Source organism: Melanotaenia boesemani, chromosome 5 (assembly GCF_017639745.1).
Source record: "Melanotaenia boesemani isolate fMelBoe1 chromosome 5, fMelBoe1.pri, whole genome shotgun sequence".
NCBI lineage: Eukaryota > Metazoa > Chordata > Actinopteri > Atheriniformes > Melanotaeniidae > Melanotaenia > Melanotaenia boesemani.
In genome coordinates, this window is record NC_055686.1 from 36195513 (window position 1) to 36217291 (window position 21779).

The following is a 21779-nucleotide window of genomic DNA, read 5'->3' on the forward strand; positions in this document are numbered from 1 at the left end:
AAACCCTGAGCTCAACAAGGCCTTTTAATGCTGCAGAAATCATTCTGTACCCCTCCTAGATCTGAGCCTCAACACAATCCTCCCTTTCTACAGACAATTCCATGGACTTTATGTTCTGACAAATATGTGCCTTTTCAAATCATGTTTTTCTGTATGTTTTATTGTTGATGAATTTGCAAAAGAAATTAAAACTTTTTTACTTTGTCAGCATGGGGTATTGTGTGTTAGACTTCAAGGAAAAAAAAAATTTGGAACAAGGTTATAACAACAAAATGTGGAAAGAGTGAAACCTAGTGAATGCTTTCTATCCTGATAGGTCAGTGGATATGATTTCTATCTCATTTAAATACTCATCGTAAAAAAAAATATATATTTTTCAAACTTTGTAAAGAAAATGTTCAGGTCATTAGCTTTTTTTTTTCTTTTAAACCTTGTTCTGTCCAGCATTGTAGCAAGCCGAAAGATGGCCTGGCGTGTTGTGCTGAACAAATTTGCTTTGCCAAGAGGAGCTTTATGGATATATGGCTCTCTTGATAATTTTGTTTTCATATCCACAGTAAAGAGCATGTCGTGGTCCTGTTGTAACAACAAATAAGAACCCCAGCATTTCTTAGTTTTAAAACTTTATTACAATTTGTGTGCGGACAAAAATACACATTGCAGTTACACATTTTATTACAATTTTTTGCTGTAGTTATGGATCTTCTGAAGAAAACTGCATTTCTTTTCTGTCATTCGCTTACAACAGGTTGCTGATTATATTTGGCTCTGATCGGGTATTTAGGTTCAAACAGACGATGGAAACTTTAATATCCGTTAAGTCATAAATGGTGAATATGCTTTCCATTTAAAAACATCCTGAAGGCAAATTTTTTCTCTTTATATTTAATGTACACATTATTTTCCCATCTCAGTAAATAAAACCAAAATATAGTATCATCATCAGTCTAGATTACAAAAACAACAAATACAGACCAAAATGAGAAAAGAAATTAAAACCTATCAGAAAAAGTGAAATGTCAAGGCTACAAGCAGAAACCTGCTAAACATAATGGTCATAATAGAAGTCATGTCCAATTTGTAAATCATACTTAATGTAAAAACTGACCAAGTTTGATACTTTCCTTTTAGATGTGTTTGCAAATGCTTGTTCATTGTGGCTGAAAACTCTACATTTAATAGCAGAAAATAAGCCATTTTCTCTCTTTTTTGAGTGAACACAAGGAACTAACAACATGATAAATCTTGGCTCTAACATGATTTGCTGAGAAATGCAGTTAAGTTCTATGTACAGGAATAATTAATGCTCTTTTAGTGTGTTTGGTTTTCTGTTTTCCTAAAATCAAGATTTTAAAAAATGAATTAAAAATACTAGTTTGGTCACAATACAATGAAAACATGTGAGAGTTGAGAGCAGAGATAGAGAAATATGCCCCTTTGCTTGATTTTATTGTTGCTCTAAGTCATTAGAGTTCACATCAGTGCAGTATCAGACATTTGTTCTTATCTACAACTGTAGCAGAGATTCTGTTTGAGATATTTGTGGGAAAAGTGATAACTTTTTCTTTTTCTTTGCAAGAACTGATCTCAAATGCTCCACTTAAAGTCAACTGCCAGGGAAGTGTAGCACCAAAGAGTCACAGGTATTTAAAACATTAAAAATACTGTGTAAACTAGTATTTGTGCATGTTCATGGATAGATAATGTTGCTGACAAGCAAACCCCACACTAGCAGATGGGGTTTGTTCTAGAAAATGCTGGGAAGTTGATCTTAAGCCTGGCATAGCTATGAAAAAGCAGTAAAGAATTGAAAATGAAAACCAATAAATTTAGTTGCCTTATTTTTGTAAGTCCACTGAAAGAGATGTGTACAGATACTTGTTTGGTCTGGCTTTGAATTGAATATAGTAACCTATGTTTTTATTATATTAAGTTTTAGGATTACTTCCTGGTATACGGCTTACTTCTCTGTAAATTACCGTGTGCTTCATCAGTTTCTTTTTGTGTTTGCTCTACTTTAATTTTACCTGTATAATTTATTGTTCTATTATACCACTCATTTAATCTCCTTTTATTTAGTGTTTTACACTAGATTAGTGATTTTATTATTTTTCTTGCAAAATCTCCAGTTTCAATAGCATTTCCTTCAGCCCCTTGTCCTATATTTACAAAGGCTACTCCATGGTGATGGCTATGAATATAACAAACTGCAACATAAAACCCCAAAATGGGCCATTTCAGATAATAATGAAAACCGGTATCAGTTAGGCTAGCATCTATATCGGCTAAACCATTTCAGAGATGAAAAATGCTTTCCAATGGGGCGGTACTCTCCGAGGTAGCAGAGAATAATTCTTGCCAAAAACCATAAAAAGAGAACAGAACAACACAAACATTAGCACCATTGTCAGTGAAAATCTAGAGAAGGGCAATAACACCAGAATCCTTCTCCGTATATTTCCTTTCTCCAGCTTCTTCCTTTAGTTGAGCCAGTGGTTCCGGCATGGGATAAAACTGGGGCTGATTCTGCTCAACTCAATCCTGAAACCATTATTAAAGCAGGAAAGGGGCTCAATTTCAGTCACATGTTCTTGTTTTCCAACGTCAGCACCTTTTCTTTTACCTTAAAGTAAAGTGTATCACCTCCTGATGTTTCTCTCCACCCTTCCACGCTTCACCTCCACCTACAAGAGCTTGCTGCAGACCTGGCAGCGGCTGACTCTGGAGCGCTCCTGGCCTCCCTTTAGGGTCTCCGGGTTCGGTGGAAAAACAAACTGACGGTTGGGATCGACAATAGTCAGCCAAAAGCTGTACTTATTAGCAAAGTAGTGGCAGGTTCCCTTGGCCCCGTTGCACTCGATGAATGGAGTCGCACGGAAATCTTCCAAGCAGGAGCCAGGAGACACCAACGACTGACCGCCACCTTCAGCGCCGGCTGCTGTGTGCTGTGGTAGAAAATAAAAACAAAGGACACTTTCTCACCATCTCCCTCCTGCTTTCTTTTTTTACTTTAACTTGTACACAAGTTTTATAACTTGTATCTCTATATTTAAAACTATAACAAGTACAGCTACAAATCAAATCTACAAATATGAAGTAATTCTGCAAGTTTGGCAAAGGAAAGTCAGAAAATACAAGCCAGTTTTAGAAATACACAACATGTCAACCATTTTACACGGCTACTCAAGAACCAGATTTCTCTAATCCCAAACCAAGCAAGGAGAGAGAGGGTCTAAGATTCTTTGTCTCCAAAACAAAATTAAACCACTACACTACTGTCCAATGCCAGTGCCACTGTTATAGCTGCCTGCACTACTTTTCTCTACTTAACTAATAGCAGAGACATGTTTTTCTGGAAAGACAAGTTTCTACTTTTAGCTAATTCCACTCAGGGTTCTTAAATGTTTTATTCATCCATAAACCGACTCACCTTTAGAGAGTTGTAATGGTTGAGCTGGCTTTGGTCAGCTTTCTCCTTGATTGGTTAGATTACATTAATGTCATTGGAACTTGAGTAGGTGTGTAAAATGTGGGACAAATGTTTTGTACTTGTAATTAATCCATACTTCTAGATTTGACTTGTACCATTTGTTATACTTATAAATAATAAAAAAAACAATTTACAAAACTTGTATAAAAGTTATAAAACTTAAGTCCCTAGCCTTGCGCCAAAAAAGTGGGCAACATTATAGCATCTGACATATTAATCGTGATTTAAGTCAGTGGTTCCCAAATTTTTTCCTCGGGCCCCCCTTCATACATATACTAAAATGCCATGGACCCCCTGCTCCACCCTGTGCTGAAACCATGCTTGGTTTTAGGCTTTCAAAAGTGAGATTATCTCCATAAATAATGTATTATAATGTGGTTTCCCGCTGCTCCAAATGGACCGGATTATCCGTGGGAGCAGACCAGGGTCAGATTAAAGCGGACCAAATAGGGCCAGTGTGAATGTGCCCTTAGATCAGGGGTAGCCAACGTTGGTCCTCGAGGGCACCAATCCGGCAGGTTTTCCAGATTTCCCTGCTCCAGCACACCTGACTCAAATTAAATGGATCCAACAGCCTGTAAGGATCTCCACAATGACTCGCTAGTTTAAGTCAGGTGTGTTGGGGCACGGAAATCTGGAAAACCTGCCGGATTGGTGCCCTCGAGGACCAACGTTGGCTACCCCTGCCTTAGATCATTGCTGACGTCTTTCCTCCGTGACATTGATTAAACACAAACCTGAACGCTGCAGACAAGCGAACTACCTAAACCTCTACGTTTACAGAGGTGACTGCACTGATCTATGATCAGTTAATTGTTTGTATTTGACAGCACCTGATTGCTATTTCATATCTTAATTGGAATCCAAGCAGTCAGCAACTTTCATACACTGTTTTTACATTTTCTTTAATTTTTTGGGCGAATAAGTATTGAAATGTGTAATATGTCATGTGCTGTTTATTTTGAAATGTATTTACTTACTAGAAGACCTGATAGAACCCTTGCTTTAATTTAATTCCATTTTTTTTCCTTTTGTGTTCTGATATATACAACTTAAGAACTGACACAGGGTGTGCTGTCTTTCCCTTTGTACTTGAATTTAACATATACATTGTTTTAACAACATTAATGTGCTATGTATCACATTTCTGGAACGATGACATCTTTGCATCTTGGTTTTGGGTTGTTAATCTAACACACAGAAAATTCTAAAGTAGCTTGTTTAGCTCTGGAAATATTTATAGGTATCCTTTTAACTGATCAATTACATATTTTAGTGAAATAAATAAATAAATAAATAAATAAAGTGAATGAATAAAAACAAAAAGACTATAACAATTCTATTGCATCTTAATAAATGACTGTAAAAGGGAAGAAGTAGTTTATAACTTACCATTAGGAAAGAATATCCTATCCAGAGGCTTCTCCAGCCAGGGGGGCATTTGGGGATGGTCATGTCCTGACTGTGGACCGCCACTGCCTGAGATGGAGCCTCACACACTGAACACCTGCACATTGTTCATACATTAAGGTGAGAGCTGACTACATATATGCACATATATGGTATTTTTTTATGAAAGAATCAATTTGATGTAATCACACAAAAACAATACCTGCTGATATAAGGTTCTATCTGGCCCTCGGCCACAGGCATCATGGGTATGGGTTCAGTTGTGGAGAGCCAGTAGGATTTGTCATTGCGGCTAGCGTAATAGCAGATATCACTGGGTGAACAGTAGAGGAAAGGCATGGTGCTGAACCTGGGGAGGCATGAGCCTGGCTGACCTGGAGGGATGTGGACAGGTCACATATCTTTAAGTTGAATTTTAAAAAAATCAAATGGGTGGTATAAATAATCACTGTAATCTAGAACTTTGCACATAGTTTTGTGGCACATAATTTAATGAAAACAACAGATGGAGATGATTTCTTGGACTTTTTCAATTTAAGAGTTAAAAAGTTTAATCTTTTTAATTTAAGAATGTGGAATGAGGAAAACTAGAGTAATATTTTCAGACACATTAGTGAGGAGAAAATGACTGGTTCCATACCAAGGTCTTGGTTGTGCGCCTTCTCCTGTCCCTCTACATACAGGAGGCTGTATCCATCCCACAGTTTGGCCATGCCCTGAGGACACATGGGAACCTGGTAGTTCTGGCTGTGCTTCACAAGTGTGTAACCAATGCTGAAGCTGCGGCCAACGCCGCCAGGATTGCCAGGACGGCCGACTGCACCTGGGAAACCTGAGTAAAACATAAAAAGAGAATGTTAGTGGAGGCAGCAGGGTTATGTTTTTATTGTAAACATCTAAAATAGCATTGTTGTCATGGAGAGATTGGATGAATCTGCTTTTTATTGTTAAGCGTTTTGTTTTTTACCCATAAACTTGTTTTAGTTAACAAGGGGAAGAATCAGGCATCGGCTGATTCTTTAAAACTGTTTGTATCCTGTTCATCTCTGCTCCAACTCTCTGTACTGTATGGACTGGGTAGTTCTTTTTAATTTTCTTTGTACTTTTTATAACTGAACTTTGTATGTGCAAGTTGCGCAATTTCCAGCATCTGAAGACACAGAATCTGAAGTTTTCTGAACTGAAGGAGCAAAACTAAGTTAGCATTCCATGTCACAATGCACTTGCAAGTGCAGGTGAAAAGATATTTCACTGATAAAAATGAACTAAATAAAATTAAAAAAGAAACTATAATCTTTTAGTAGTTTTTTTTTTTTAATTGTTATTAATTATTAGTTCATGGACCTCTGGAGTGTGTTGGCTGGCATACATGGAAAGAGAAAATGAGTCAGCTCCGTCTCTTTGGTGGCCTCATTGATGCATTTCATATCTTGTATGTTGTCCAGCTCACCTCCTAGATCTTTGCAATCCCCCACCTCGTCTCCCAATACGGAATCAGTGATTTGATTACTCCTGTTTTCCTAAAGGTCACAAATATATCTTTTGTTTGTGTTCTAGATGAGGGGATTCAGTTTATCTCTAAGTACCAATTCACAGCAGTTATCTGCACAGCAGTCAAGGACCTGGACAAAAGTGTTGAATGTTTCTGCACCTCTGGTAATCCCCACGACAACAGAGTCCTTTTGCAATTGACAGAATTTAAAATGGTAAAGGACCCTTCATGCATCAGACCAGGACACCGGTGTAGGAAGCCTAAGTTGTTTGGGTGTTTCTCTTTTGCACTTCAATGACTGAGTCAAGCATCATAAAACTACAGTATGTGTCATGACTAATGTCCCACCAGCTGATCCTTTAATAGCGCCTGCTTTGTATACTGCTTAATACTCTGGTTTGTTAAAGTCTTATATGTGATAAACTTTACAGAGCACAACATTAGCAATCGTTAGCTAACGTTGCTAACTCAGCACCATGAATTAGACGTTTTCCAGTGCTTGTTTTATTTATCCTATTTTATTTTATTTATTGTTATTGGGTTGTGTGAATCTCTTTTTTGACACATGCCATTGGTTCTGATTTTGTTTTTGATTATTGTGATGTATGTCCTGTATGTCTGTGTTCTGGCTGCAAAACCAATTTCCCTCCAGGGACAATAAAGGAACTGAATTGAGTAATTTCTCCCTGATGTACCATATTTCTCCCAATTCTTCTTCTTGGTCTTATTGGTTACTATCAGCTTCCTGATTTTAGGAATATTGTGATCTGTCATGCTTTTGTGTAATAACATGTTCAAACACATCTTTTTCATGCTATGTTCATTTTTATTTCTCTTCTTTTTTGTGGTACAAAACTCTCTAAAATAAACACCAGTTTAACTGCAGTACAAATATAGATGTATAAAAAAAACTATTTCTTGGTACATCTTCTTACACGTTTAACCTTCAATGACTAAGCTAACATGATTTAATCACAAGACCTTTAAGTGCTATAACAAAAACTGACTAGGAGAATGTTGTTTCACAATGACAGACTATGTAAAACCAGAGATATGATAGACTGAATTTGATATTACAAAATATGATCATTGTATCCGAGTGTAAAAGTGGGATTGGGGCAGGCACTTTTCTTTGCTTTAATCTACTTTCTTATGTAAAAAAGTAGGTTTAAACGTTTCAGAGTTCACTTCAGAGTTACACTAGCAAACATGGCGACAATGGAGGAGGTCATAAAAATGAACATTCTCAGAAAGAGGCATAGAGGCAGCACAGTAGATAGTAGTGGTCTGTCTATAAATTAATAAATGAGTAAACAAATGAGCCCTTAGGGTATGTTTTAACCTACAAAATACAATTTGTACCAAATTTGTTAACGTTTAATAGAAATCATTTTAATTTGAAAAATAGATGTTGAAACTCAGATAAAAACAAATTGTAAAACAATTTTAAAAAGTTTAGAAAAGTTTCTGTCTGTCAATAACATAGCATTTATACAGTGTAATTTCAATTTACATCCATTTGTCAAATGAAAGAGTATTAAGTTTAATAGTACAAACACATTTACCACAGCATTTATATGAGGTGAAACATGTCATATACAAGGTCAGTCGCTATCAATTTTACTTAAAATTAAAATGTTGGCCTTTGTATATTATTTATTAATAGCACGTGTTAAACAATATGAGGATATAACGACTCAAAATTTTCCATCAACAATGACTGAAATTTCTAGTTAACTTCTGACTACTGGCCACGATGATTTGTAACAAAATTGCGTTAAAAAAAGAAAAAAGTTTAGGTTACAAGCAGACATAATACTAACCTTGCTCTCCATTGGGTCCAGGGAAACCAGGGGGCCCAGCATCACCAATGGACCCAGGAAAACCTGGTGATCCTGTTCTGCCAAGTGAACCTACAGGTCCGGGTCGACCCTTTGAACCTGATGCAGAAGATTTATTTTCACTGTGTGACTGAAGATGCACTCAACTACTTATATTAACTCTACTATTTTTAATTCCCTCTGGACTAATAATATAAGATCTACATTTCATCCTTAAAAACTTTACACTTTCAGATACACCTTGGCATTCAATTGGATGATAAGTGTAACTTTTGTCAGACTCTTGCAGAATTAAACTGAATCTGCCAACCACTATCCACAAATTCAAAGCTTTATTTAATTTGTTTAATCTATACAACAACAGAAATAAATACCAGAAAGGAAAAAAAAATGTACAGGATTTGAAGTAAGTGCTGTTATTACACACCTGGAAGTCCGGGCAAGCCAGGCTGACCGGGCACTCCAGGATTACCAGAGGTTCCTTGTTCACCAATAAAACCCATTTCTCCGGGAATGTTCTCTAAGTTTACAGGAGGAATTGGCAGTGCGACTCCAGGGAGACCCTTCCGCCCAGGAGGCCCTGGTAAAGAGAGGAGGACAAGACAGATAAAGAAAAGATGAGCAATGGAGGCAAAATGACAGTGAATTAAATAGTGTAGTTAAGAGTAAAATTAAAGGTGGTGAAGTATGCAAGAGAATCATTCACATCCTGTACAATCACATTTCACATATGAAATTCTGCTCATGGAGACATAACCTACCACGTCCTCCCTTACGTCCTTTGTTTCCAAAGAAACCGGGGTCACCAGGAAACCCCTTGTAACCAGGAGTGCCAATGACACCAGAATCACCTCGAATTCCTTAAAAGCAGAAACACAATACTTTACATGCTGTTTTATTTTTTATTAAAGACACAGAGTAATTCTAAATTTGGTTCATGTTGTGCCTTTGGGCTCCGCCTCACCTTTGAAACCAGGACTACCGGGAAGTCCAGGGCCTGCAGGGAGTCCTGGTTCTCCTTTTGCACCAGGGAATCCTGTGAAACCTGGGGACCCAGGATCACCACGGTCTCCCTGGGCTGTGCCTGGACCAGGTGGCCCGGGAGGACCTGGAGGTCCTTCTTTACCTGTTAGAAGGAAGACAGTGTTACGCCTTGTTTACAACAGCGGAATGAAAACTGTGTCCGTGCAGGAGAAAATGCAAAGAGGACCGGAAACAATGCAGGTTACATGCCAGGCCTCTAGAGGGCAGTGAAACTTTGCAACAACACACCCAGGTGTGTAGAGCAGGGGTGTCCAGCTCGGGTCCTCGAGGGCCACAATCCTGCAGGTTTTTGATGTGTCCCTGCTCCAGTTGGATCTATTTAATTTGAGTCAGGTGTGTTGAAGCAGAAAACATTGAAAACCTGCAGGACAGCAGCACTCGAGGACCGACTTTGGACACCCCTGGTGTAGAGCATCCTCACCAGACTGCAAAACACAACAAAAGAAGCGTTACATGTGAACCACTAATTATCTGGTGCATGTAACATCTGTGTCTTCGCTGACGGCATAAATACTCAACCAGTTTTCCTTCAACAGACCAAACAAATTAAAAAGATGTAGCAGCACAAACATGACATGTTTGCCATTGTTAATGTGCTTTTTGCTGGTTAAGCAGGGTCTGAGTGCACAAATGCAAGATGACATAAATACGTCATCGTCGGCAAAAGATTCCACTTCTAGTTTACACTGATGGGACTTGCCTGGCGTTGTGACAAAATTTCACTCTGGAGGCCATTATCAAATCTTTGCAGTTTTAATCACACAAAACTTTTGCGTTTTCCTATCTCAGCGTTTTGGTGTAAACAGGGCCTTAGGAAAGAAAGAGGGAGAGGGGAGGAAAGCTTTACTGAGATGTTTTTACCGTATTCTCCATCCAGTCCAGGGAGCCCAGGGTCTCCTACAGGTCCAAATATATTTGAATCCTGAATACTACCAGGAGGTCCAGGTGGACCGGGGATTCCTGGAAGTCCAGAGCTACCTGGTAAAGGAAAAAAAACAAGAAACCAATCCAACAGTCAACAGTTATCTTACCTTTAATGAGAATTTTCATTTTCTCTGATTTTTAACTCACCTGGCTCTCCTTTCTGTCCCTTTTGTCCAGGGTAGCCTGGTCCTCCAGCGTAGGAAATGCCTCTTTCTCCCTTAAATCCTGGAGCACCAGGAGCACCAGGGAAACCTCCTACAATCCCACCTGTATGCAAACAACAAAAAGTTTAACAACAGTTAATATTTCACAACTGCAAAGTGCATTTCACTGCTGACTGTATTTCAGTTTATTATTGTCTTCTGTTGTGTAATGTTTGTGTTTTTGAGAAGCACTGACTCAACTTCCGTAAGATGTGCTAATCAGCTAAGTGGGTCTTAAATTATACACACACATATATATAATTTCCTTCAGGAAAATTAAGGATATCAATCTCGACACACTGTCTGATAATTTAGTTTCTCACTACAATGACAACCTCAACAACCTTCTTAACATCTGTGCTCCACTGAAACACAGATACATTTCCTTCTCCCGCTTTGGTCCATGGTTCACTCCCACCCTGCGCCAGCTTAAAGCCAAAGGACGCCGGCTTGAACGCCTTGCCAAGAAAACTGGACTCACCATTCATAAGGACATGTACAATAGCCACATTCTTCTATACAAGGACTGTATTACTTCAGCAAAATCCACATACTATTCAGGCTTAATCTGTTCCAATGAAGGAAATTCTCTATCTCTCTTTTCACTGTTTAATAATATCACAAAACCTCCAGACACAATCCCTCCTCATCTTTACTCAGCTGACTTCTGCAATTCCCTTTTGTCCTTTACATCAAAAATCTCAAATATCCATCAACAGCTTGCCACTGGAAGAGCTGCTGTCTCCATCGCAGACCCTCTGCCTCCTTTTCTTTCTATCCCACACCCGTCTCAATTTTCACTCGTCCATCCCCATCTGATATTTCTGAACTGATTGAACCTTCCACCTGCCTGCTCGACCCTCTCCCTACAGTCCTAGTTAAAGTTTGTCTCCCTTCACTGGTTCCTCACATCACTGCCATCATTCATTCCTCCCTCAACACCGGATATGTTCCACTAGCCTTCAAGACTGCTGCTGTCACTCCGTTCATCAAAAAACCTGGTGCTGATCCTTCTGACTTCAATAACCTTCGTCCCATTTCTAATCTTCCCTTCATCTCCAAAATTCTTGAAAAGATTGTCGCCTCTCAGCTCCACAAACAAATCACTAATAATAACCTTTACGAACAATTCCAGTCTGGCTTCCGTCCTTTTCACAGTACAGAATCTGCTCTGTTAAAAATCACAAACGACCTACTGATGGCAGCTGACTCCGGTCTTCTCACAATCCTCATCCTCTTAGATCTCAGTGCAGCATTCGACACCATCTCATACAACATCCTCCTAAATAGACTGGCAACCCTTGGTGTTTCTCATACTCCTCTCACTTGGTTTTCCTCGTATCTCTCCAACACAGTTGGAGCACACGTACACAGTTTATTCAACTCAAGGTCCACACTTCAGAGACACCCCCCAACTGGGCCGGTGTACCTCAGGGATCAGTCCTGGGCCCCTTCTGTTCGTCACTTATCTTCTCCCCCTTGGCTACATTTTCCCTAAATATAATATCAACTTCCATTCCTATGTAGATGACACCCAGCTCTACATGTCCTCCAAACCATACTCTCTTCCACCTTCCACTCTCTCTGTCTCCAGGAAATCAAAGCATGGTTCTCCTCCAATTTTCTCAAACTCAACAGCAGTAAAACTGAGGTTCTGCTTGTCAGCACGCCCTCCACTCTAACCAAGTCTCACGGTATCCATTAACATTGACAGTTCTACCATTCCCCCCTCCCCTCAGGTCAAGAGTCTCGGCGTCATTCTCGACAGCAACCTATCTTTTCAAGCCCACATCAGAAGCATTACTCGGTCTGCTTACTTCCACCTTTGTAATATCAACCGTCTGCACTCATCACTCACTCCATACGCCGCCGCAATCCTTATCCACAATATTGTCACATCCCGCATCCAGCCCGTCTCTCTACCAGGAGGAGCAGAGCCTTCAGTCACTCTGCTCCCCGGCTCTGGAACACACTCCCATCTAAGATTCGGAACATCCATTCTCTTCCATCATTCACATCTGCACTCAAAACCCACCTGTTTAAACTGGCCTACTCCCTATTAATCTTGTAACTGACTGTTTTATGTAATTTTTATCTCAGTGTCTTTTAATCTGTTTTTAACTCTTATATAATTTTTATTTATTTATTTATTTTTTCCTTTCGTGTACACTGACCTTGGGTGTAGAAAGGCACCAAGAAATAAAATTATATATATATATATATACATATATATATATATATATATATATATATATATATATATGTATATGTATGTGTGTGTGTGTGTGTATATATATATATATATATATATAGCAGCTGGGTAGCTCAGTGAATAAGTCATCCGACTTTCATGCAGGAGACCCGGGTTCTGCGCTACTGCCTACCTCATATGATGAGAGATAAGGGAACACGAGACATACGGGCTCAGACGTCGCCCGGTCAAACAAGGTCTGCGTCAGGTGCTGGGGAACCAGAGCACCCTGGCGAGAAGTGGACTACTGGAATAAGACGGAAATGGACGAGAGCAGAGAACAAGGCTCTGTTGGAATGCTACTACTCCAGTAACCCTAGTCAGAGGGGTTACATGCAGAGAATGTGGGAAATATGGAATCTTAGAAACCCATAATTTACACTCACTGTCAAACAACTAGTGGCTCAATGTTCCAACATCCACAGACGGCAACTGCTATCACAGCTTGAGACTGACGAGGTACAACACAAATGCTACGGCAAGGGGGAGCCAGGACGCCAGGTCAGGGGGGAGTTAACAACAACTCCCCATCCCGAGATTGGGTACGAAGCCCCAATAAGCACAATCACGCTGCGCGAGGCATTGACTGACCTAAGAGATAAGATCATGGCAAAAATGAACATCAGGCAACCCCGACGCCAATTATAGAGGCCGAGTGAAGCACCATCGGAAAGTCTCCTGGAAGATGTGAATGCAGCTTTGAGAAGGATTCCTACAACGATCATCACTGAAACAAATGAGCTGATCTACACCTCAGCAGCAGTGATCCTTGAGGTGCTTGGCTATCAACCAAGGAGCAACCATAAAGATACATATCCACCATGGAAGAGGAGGTTAGAGGCTAAAATCAAGGCAGCTTGGAGAGAAGTGAGCCAACTATCAGAGCTCCAAAAAGGTGCAATGAAAAAACAGGTACCCAGGAGGTACAGCCAGATGCCCATACCTGAAGCACTAGAAACTGACAAACAACGACCCCAAGCCTAGGTCACCTGCCTAAAGAGGTACATGAGAGAAATTGAAGCAAGGCGAATAAACCGGCTGTTCTCAACTCAACCAGCTAAAGTGTACTCTCAGTGGCAGGATAACAACAGGGCAGACCTGCCTTGCTGGAGACTGAACAATATTGGAAACAATATTGGAAAGGCATATGGGAGAAGGAGGCATCACACAACAGCGGTACACAGTGGCTGATGGGTCTAAGAGCAGACCGCCTCCCTGAACAAGAACTAGTAACCATCACAGTGGCAGACATTCAACAAAGAGTCTCAGCTATGAAGAACTGGACAGCACCAGGGCCTGACATGATTCACACCTACTGGCTGAAGAAGCTAACTGCACTCCATGAGCACCTGGCAGCACAAATGACCCAGCTGCTAAAGGATGGGACCCACCCTGAATGGCTAACTGAAGGCCGGACAATCCTAAACCAGAAGGATCCCCTGAAGGGAACAGTTCCATCCAACTATTGGCCAATAACCTGTCAACCCACCACATGGAAGCTCATGTCAGGCATCATAGCGGCTAACATAAGTGGGCACATGGATCAATACATGAGCACAGCACAGAAGGGCATTGGTAAAAATAACAGAGGAGCAAAACAGCAGCTGCTGGTAGATAGAACAGTTGTTCAGGACTGCAGAACCAGGAATACCAATCTGTGCACTGCCTGGTTGATTCTTGATTACAAGAAATGTTATGACTCAATGCCACACACATGGATCATGGAATGCTTGGAGATGTATAACATCAACCGGACTCTAAGAGCCTTCATTGCAAACTCAATGTGGCAGTGGAAGACCACCCTTGAGGCTAACTGCAAGCCAATTGCACAAGTGTCCATCAAATGTGGCATATACCAAGGAGATGCCCTGTCCCCTGTGCTGTTCTGCATAGGTCTGAACCCCCTCAGGCAAATAATCACCAAGACTGGCTATGGATACCGACTCAGAGAATGGGTCCACCGTCAGTCACCTCCTCTACATGGATGACATCAAGCTGTACGCCGAGAGCGAGCGAGACATTGACTTACTGATCCACACAATCAGGATCTACAGCAATGACATTCGGACAAATAGCAGAGAAAAGCCGTTGTGGTTGACATTGCAATACCAAGCGATTGCAACATCAGGAAAAAGGAACATAAGAAACTGGAGAAATACCAAGGCCTGAAAGAAGAACTTGAGAAGGCCTGGACAGTGAAGGCAACAGTGGTGCCCATGGTCATCGGAGCACTTGGGGCAGTAACCCCCCAAACTGGAAGAGTGACTACAGCAGATCCCAGGACAAACCTCAGACATCTCGGTCCAGAAGAGTGCTGTGCTAGGAACAGCAAAGATACTGCGCAGAACCCTCAAGCTCCCAGGCCTCTGGTAGGAGGACCCAAGCTTGGATGGATGAGAGACCGCCCATGGAGGGCGAGGGGACAACTTTTGTATGTATTTACCATTTACCATTTATACAAACACATTTCCAGTAAAGTTGTAACTTTTCTAAAATGCTTAAACTTCAAACTGCAAATTATTTTAAGAACCTTTCAGAATCCACCTTCAGAAAGTAAGACAGAAAAGCTTAAATAATACAGGTCCTGGAAGACCACAATCAGCAATTATTGGTGACAGTTGAGGGTGTCAGGATTGTGTAAAAAAAGGAGCATCCATCAAAATCATTTTCGTTTCAAGCAAGGATGGTAAATGACTCACTACTATTAGTCATCAAACGTTTTTCCAAAAATATTTTTTAACATCTAAACATCAAAATGATGTCTCATGTTTTCTAACACCATTTCCCATTTTGAGCCCAATGAATTCTGGCATTGTCATCTTCCTGTAACAACAGTGAGGAGAAATATCTGAATTCATCAGGCCACATGACTTTTTGTTGCTCAAGAACCTGATCTTTATACTCTGATTAGCCTTAGTGATAAGTTGCTTTTATCAAGGCTACACAACTGTTAAGTCCTAAAACTATAATTTATGATTACATTGTATGATGATTGAATGATAAGCTGCTCACTGCATCATTTACAGTTGAAACATGAATCTGCTGTGTTTTTCCTAATGGAAAGATCTTACTTTCTGTTTAGTTAAATAATTTTTAACTAAACAGAATTTAACAGGGTTTAGTTAAATCATCATTTCACCATCAAGTTTTAGGGGTCAGGATTTACGAAGGTGTTGATGTACCTGTGGGGATTCATTTTTCCATCAAAATGCACCACAACATGATTCTTACCCGGAGTTCCAGGAAGGCCTTTTGGTCCAGCAAGACCATTCAGTCCATCTAAACCAGGAGCTCCAGCCAAACCTGGGAAAACATCACATTCTGAGTATGTATACATACCATCTACTCATTCAAGTATTAATATTATATATATATATATATATATATATATATATATAATTTTTTTAACCTTTTGCTCCAGGACTTCCAGGACCTCCAGGAAAGCCAGGAGACCCATCTAATCCTCTTCTCCCCCCCAGAAATCCTGGCTGACCCTTTGGCCCAGGAAAACCAGGGGCGCCTACAGAAGAGATCAAGCCAATTTCAATACGTGATTAAGGTGCTTTATGAGTATGACCATTAGTTTGGCTTTGGCGCAGTCTCTCACCCATTATTCCAGGTCTTCCTGGTTCACCAATACCACCCTTTATTCCAGGAAAACCTGCACTTCCTGGGAAGCCGTTCTCACCTGGGGCACCATCATTGCCTTGACCACCTGAAGATGGAGAATCAGTCTGCTATGTAACCTGTACTTTAATATATCCTACTAATCCCGCACTGATTTAAATAAAGGCAATGATTTTAAGTTTTATTAAATAAAAATCAATTAAAAGAAGTTAGCATTTGTTATTCCAGAGAAAAAATTTTTTTGTTTGTTTTACATCTTAGAAAGTGTGTAGAATCTTACCTGGGAAGCCTGAATCTCCTGGCTGTCCTTTAGTTCCTTGTCCTCCAGGATAACCATAACTATCTCCAGGTTGACCTGAGCAACAAAGCATGAGTTTAAGTTATTTATTAACATGAGCTTGTATGCAAACAGTTGATAGAGAACAAAAGAGTTAAAGCAGATTGGATGGTCATGCTCACCTTTGGTACCAGGTCGACCGAATTCTCCTGGGTTGCCCAGGAAACCAGGTGTGCCATCATCACCCTTAAAACACCATCATAACTTCAATTCCACTGTTTCAACTTGCACTTGTCATGTTTGAAGTTGTAATTTGTGTGTGTATGTGTGTTTACCCTCTGCCCTGTCATGCCAGGGAATCCCATGATTCCAGGCTCTCCCTTGGGTCCAGAGAAGCCTGGACGTCCAGACTGCCCAGGAAATCCTGGCTGTCCGGGCTGTCCTTTACTCTGCTCAGCAAAACCAGGAAGTCCAGGTAGACCCTGGCGACCAGGTTGACCTGGCTGACCCTTGTCACCTAAATGCCAAAGAAAAAGTTGGGGGCAAGGTCGGATTATCCAATGGGCATTATGGACACGGGCCCCACATGACCAGTTTTAAGGGGAAAAAAAAAAAGGCTTTAAGTATTAGATATGATAGCCAATAACCAATAAGAAACACATCTATACAATTTTTAACCTTAACAGAATTATTTGATTGGTGGGGAACGATTGTGGAAACCATGGTAACATGCCCTGTGGCCCCGCCCCCTATCCACCGTCTTTAGCGTTGAACTGGCCGAACTGTGGTAGTAGTAGTAGGCGAAGTGGTTGTTTTTAAACAGAAGCGAAAGCGCGGAAAGGAGGAGAGGGAGGCGGGTTTATTATAAAGTGTACCTTCTATAGACACAAAATGAGGATGAAGTAAGAGGAAGACGGGTTGTTGCTGCACCGCTGCCAACTATCACGCATTGGTTGTGAGACTCACGCATTTGAGTGACTTTTCACACTCTCACGCTAAACCTCCAATTTTTCACACTGAAATACACATCAAGAGCAATGCTGGCTATTAGGGGAGGTTCAGGAGTATTCTCTGGGGGCAACATTACTCTTGGGCCGGTGTCCCGGTTAAAGAAATAAATAAGTAGGAATGGGCTTACGATATCATCTATCTGAGAAGAATAAATAGTAGTGATGTGCGGATGTGTGTGGACACTGGAAATTGTGTTTTTTTTTTGTTTTTTGTTTTTTTTGTTAAGGGCGATTATATTTTCCTTTAACTGAGAAGTTATATGTGGTGCCTGAGTCCAAGAAAAAATTTCCCTTTAAGAAAGTAAACTATATTGCATTATATCATATCATTGTATGTGTTATGCTGTTTTGCATCATATCGTATCTGCTCCCACTGCATCATATGGTATCATATGGTACTGTACCGTATTACGTTGCATTGTATTGCATTGAAAACCATTGTATTCTACCATTCCATAATGCATTGCATGGTATTGCATCATATTGTATAATACCATTTAGTTTTGAATTGTATCACATTACATGGTGTCATAGCATATTGCATTGCATCAAACTGTATTATATGGTACCATATTGTATCATGTTGTCTTGGATTGTATAGTACTAAGCTGGATTTATACTCGCAGTGTTCGGTTACGGTGTAGCTGATGCTGGTAAGCGTGCTTTCGCACTCAAGTGTAGGGGGTGCGTGTCGTTTTGATGTTGTGTTGCAGTTTCTCCTCCTAATCTGAAGGTGGCAGGGGTGATATCAGCTGGTAAACTCAACAGAATAGAGTTCTTTTGATGGTTCACTTCAGTTCCGGTAGTCTTCATGAGCTTGTGGAAGCAAATGAAGAAATAAATTGATCAGCCTCTCATCATCTTGATCCACTGGTTACTGTATTGAAAAAAGGCAGTTACAACAACAATTCAGTGAGAAGACCGCACCTACGGCCTCTCCGACCATCACCGAACATTCATACTAGGGCTGGGCATGTTAACGCGTTAACCGCAATGATTAATTAAAGCTGTTAATTTTTTAAATCGTGTGTTAAGGTTTTTTTTTATTATTTTTTCTGGCCGCTGGCTTTGATGACAGAAACATGGCGTCCATGTCTCCCTTCCCTGCTGCAGCGGTGCGTCTGATGTAATCAGGAGAGAGCGGGTTTATTAAAATGAAGAAACGTTTTCTGTCTGTAACTTAAAAAAGAAGAAGAACTGATGTTTCTCTTTGTCTAAACCCATGCAGATGGCAGAACATTGTGATTTTTTGACGGGAAACTGCTCCCAAAAGACAACGAGAAACTTTTTATTTATTTATTATTTTGTTAAATAAATGTGGTTTTAATTTATGCAAGACAGCAAAGGTAAGACATGCTTTCTGACTTTAACAAACATAAAGCATAAATCGAGCCTTCTTCTGCTTCTGGTTTGGTGAATCTTGGTCACAGCGAGATGAAACTTCCAGCTGTGGAATCATTGAGATGTGAGCTTTCAGTAGAGGAGTCGTTTGTTCGTGTTCATTCGACTGGTAGAGCCATAACTTGTCTTTTAATTATTGTTGTCTTAACTGTGTTTGTTGGTGACAGAAATGGTTTTACTGAGCTGGTAGCTGAGATTCTGGACTTTCTGTAGATACCACACATGTTTATATTTACATCTACAGACCTGACGCTACACCTGGAAACGAGATGTTAACCCGTTAACTCCCGTTAACGGAGGCTGCAGGTGAAGCTAAGCAGTCAAGCTAAAAATTAAAGTTTAGAGAATTTATAGACCAGAAATCTGGATAATGAAACACTGAAGGTGCATGGATGGAAGTTATTGTGCATATTGTGAATATTTCTCTCTCCTCACCATCTAGAAGCTGTGAGATTCTCATCCTGCTTTCTGTCTGTTCACCTGATGCTGATATTCATCACATATTGTTCCTTCTGTGTTTAGAAGGAAGCAGCTTCACAGCTTTAAATTCATCCTGCTGACTTTTTACCTTTTAGTTAGTAAATCCTTAACATTTCATCTTTCTTTCTCATAAATATTTGATTTTATAAATATATATGAAGAAATATTTAAACTGTTGCTGTTTAAAGAGAAAACTGCTGCTAAACCTGTTTATGTGTTTAGTGCAGGGGTCTGCAGCCTTTCCAATCCAAAGAGCCATTTTTCCCTCAGCCAGCTAAATAAAACTACTCTAGAGACGCAGATGTTACGAGACTTTTCAAAAAGGAAACTTTATACATATTTTTAATGAAGAGCCACCATAGGATATTTGTTATGTTTGAAGAACCACATTTTTATTTCCATTTTTAGGTTTCAAATTTGTGGAAAATGATGTAAAGTAAAAAGAGAAAAAAGTCCCTGGTTTCAAATCTACAGGAAAGATAGATTTAAAAAAATATTTCCGAATTTAGGATATGATAATGTATCAAATCTGTAAATCCACAAAATATATAAACAGGATAAGAAAGATTTTCTCCAGTGAGAGCATGAATGTATTATAAAAAGTACAGTAAAACAGGAAAATAATTAATTAGTTAATAAATAAATAAACAAATAGTTGTTACCTCTGGGTCCAGTGAAGCCAGTAATTCCCTCGGAGCCAGGAGCTCCTGGGTCTCCTTTCTCCACAAGCTCTGATGGAAATGGAGGAGCAGACAATCCAGGAGGACCAGGAGGACCTCTGTTACCTGCAAAAATACAGACATGTGGATATTTATATGTGTAACTTTAAAAATGCCAATAATTGTATATGATTGTTTTCCTCCAGTCTGCATGTCTGTGACGTTGTGTTTCAGAAGCTGAATGCTAAATACTACCTTTCAATCCGAGTAATCCAGGTCTGCCAAAAAATCCATCTCTCCCAGGCCCTCCAGGTAGTCCTTTCGCTCCAGGAAATCCTGGGGTTCCAGAGCGACCTGGTAGTCCAGGGAAACCCATGAGTCCTGGGAAGCCTCTTTCACCTGTGGGAATCAACATAGTATTATAATACTGTTAGTTACTGCAAGGTGATATGGAATCAAAAAGCAGATGGAAAACAAATTGCCTGCTTACCCTTTCTGCCTGGTATTCCTGGGATCCCTTCTCGAGTGCCTGGTCCAGGAAGTCCAGGGGGTCCCCTAGGCCCTGGTATTCCTGGAGTGCCAGGTAATCCAGGGGTTCCTTTCATTCCAGCAGGACCTGGGAAACCTGGGTCTCCTCTTTCTCCTTTACGACCAGGGAAACCTAATAGCCATGTGCATGGTTATATGAGAAACTTATCACAACTGAACTTCAAATAATAATAATAATAATAATAATAATAATAATAATAATAATAATAATAATTTTCCTACTTATACTGCTTCCAAAAATACTACTTCTACTCATGATGTGAAAAAATTATCTAAATGTAGTTTGTCCATATTTGCAGAAAGTAAAAACAACAAATCCTGAGAAACAAAATTAAAAAAACTTACCTTTTACATACATCTACACGGAACTTCCGTTCAGAACAATATTTTTTTGTCATATTTGTAAGGAAATCATTTATTTCTATTCTTTATAAACAAAACCCCACAGTCTGGTAAACAACAGAAAACAATGTAATCACAGATGCATCCTAACATTGTTTTACTGTTTCCATTCAGCTGAAATTGCCTGGGGATGTTATTGAACAGATGCAAGCGTGATTTGGCTCTAGGAAAACAAATTTAATTCTAGCAAATGAGTGCAATTCCAGACTGAATTAGTGAAGCTCAAACACCTACAGTTTGTTCTACAGGATAGCGCACTAAGGCTGCTGTTTACATTCTTAAAAAACATATTTTCAACACATCTGTGCTTGAAGGATAAAAACTGGGATATTTAATAAGTCTGACATCAATATAGAGCCAGACAGCGATGTGCTGAAAATCAACATTTCTTTTTTTAAGAGTGTAAAAAGCATTTAGATTCAGTGCAACATGGACAAAGTTAAAAAGTGTTTGTATAAAAACTATTGCAGTTAATCTAGTAAAATTATCTAGAGCCGATTAGATGTCAAATTAAAAACATGGGTTAGTTCTGGCTGTGAAAAACCAAACCAAACATCAGCAGGCTGCAGACCCCTGCACTAAACACACAAACAGGTTTAGCAGCAGTTTTCTCTTTAAACAGCAACAGATAAAAAATTTCTTCATATATATTTATAAAATCAGCAGGAATTTGAGATATAAAATCTATCTCAATAAATAAATCTCAATAAAATTTTAAA

At 39.7% G+C, this 21779-nt stretch overlaps 1 protein-coding gene across 8 annotated transcripts in view; it reads right to left on the bottom strand.

Annotated features, from left to right (window-relative positions):
- Window positions 1-616: 616 nt before the first annotated feature.
- The window catches only part of col4a6 (collagen, type IV, alpha 6), a 202156-nt gene continuing 180993 nt past the window's right edge, over window positions 617-21779 (bottom strand). For 6 of the 8 annotated variants that reach the window (XM_041986707.1, XM_041986706.1, XM_041986705.1 and 3 more), the window contains 19 exons: window positions 20600-20770; window positions 20365-20508; window positions 20113-20235; window positions 16895-17076; window positions 16742-16805; window positions 16563-16637; window positions 16263-16370; window positions 16065-16175; window positions 15887-15958; window positions 10349-10468; window positions 10139-10255; window positions 9198-9359; window positions 8995-9093; window positions 8661-8813; window positions 8216-8332; window positions 5541-5732; window positions 5103-5274; window positions 4883-4997; window positions 617-2945 (listed from right to left, as the gene is read on the bottom strand). In XM_041986707.1, coding sequence (XP_041842641.1) covers window positions 2685-2945; window positions 4883-4997; window positions 5103-5274; window positions 5541-5732; window positions 8216-8332; window positions 8661-8813; window positions 8995-9093; window positions 9198-9359; window positions 10139-10255; window positions 10349-10468; window positions 15887-15958; window positions 16065-16175; window positions 16263-16370; window positions 16563-16637; window positions 16742-16805; window positions 16895-17076; window positions 20113-20235; window positions 20365-20508; window positions 20600-20770 — 2558 coding nt within the window. In that variant the 3' untranslated portion in view covers window positions 617-2684. The remainder of the gene's footprint in view (window positions 2946-4882; window positions 4998-5102; window positions 5275-5540; window positions 5733-8215; window positions 8333-8660; window positions 8814-8994; window positions 9094-9197; window positions 9360-10138; window positions 10256-10348; window positions 10469-15886; window positions 15959-16064; window positions 16176-16262; window positions 16371-16562; window positions 16638-16741; window positions 16806-16894; window positions 17077-20112; window positions 20236-20364; window positions 20509-20599; window positions 20771-21779) is intronic. The other 2 variants (XR_006010578.1, XM_041986704.1) reach the window with 2 other exon arrangements.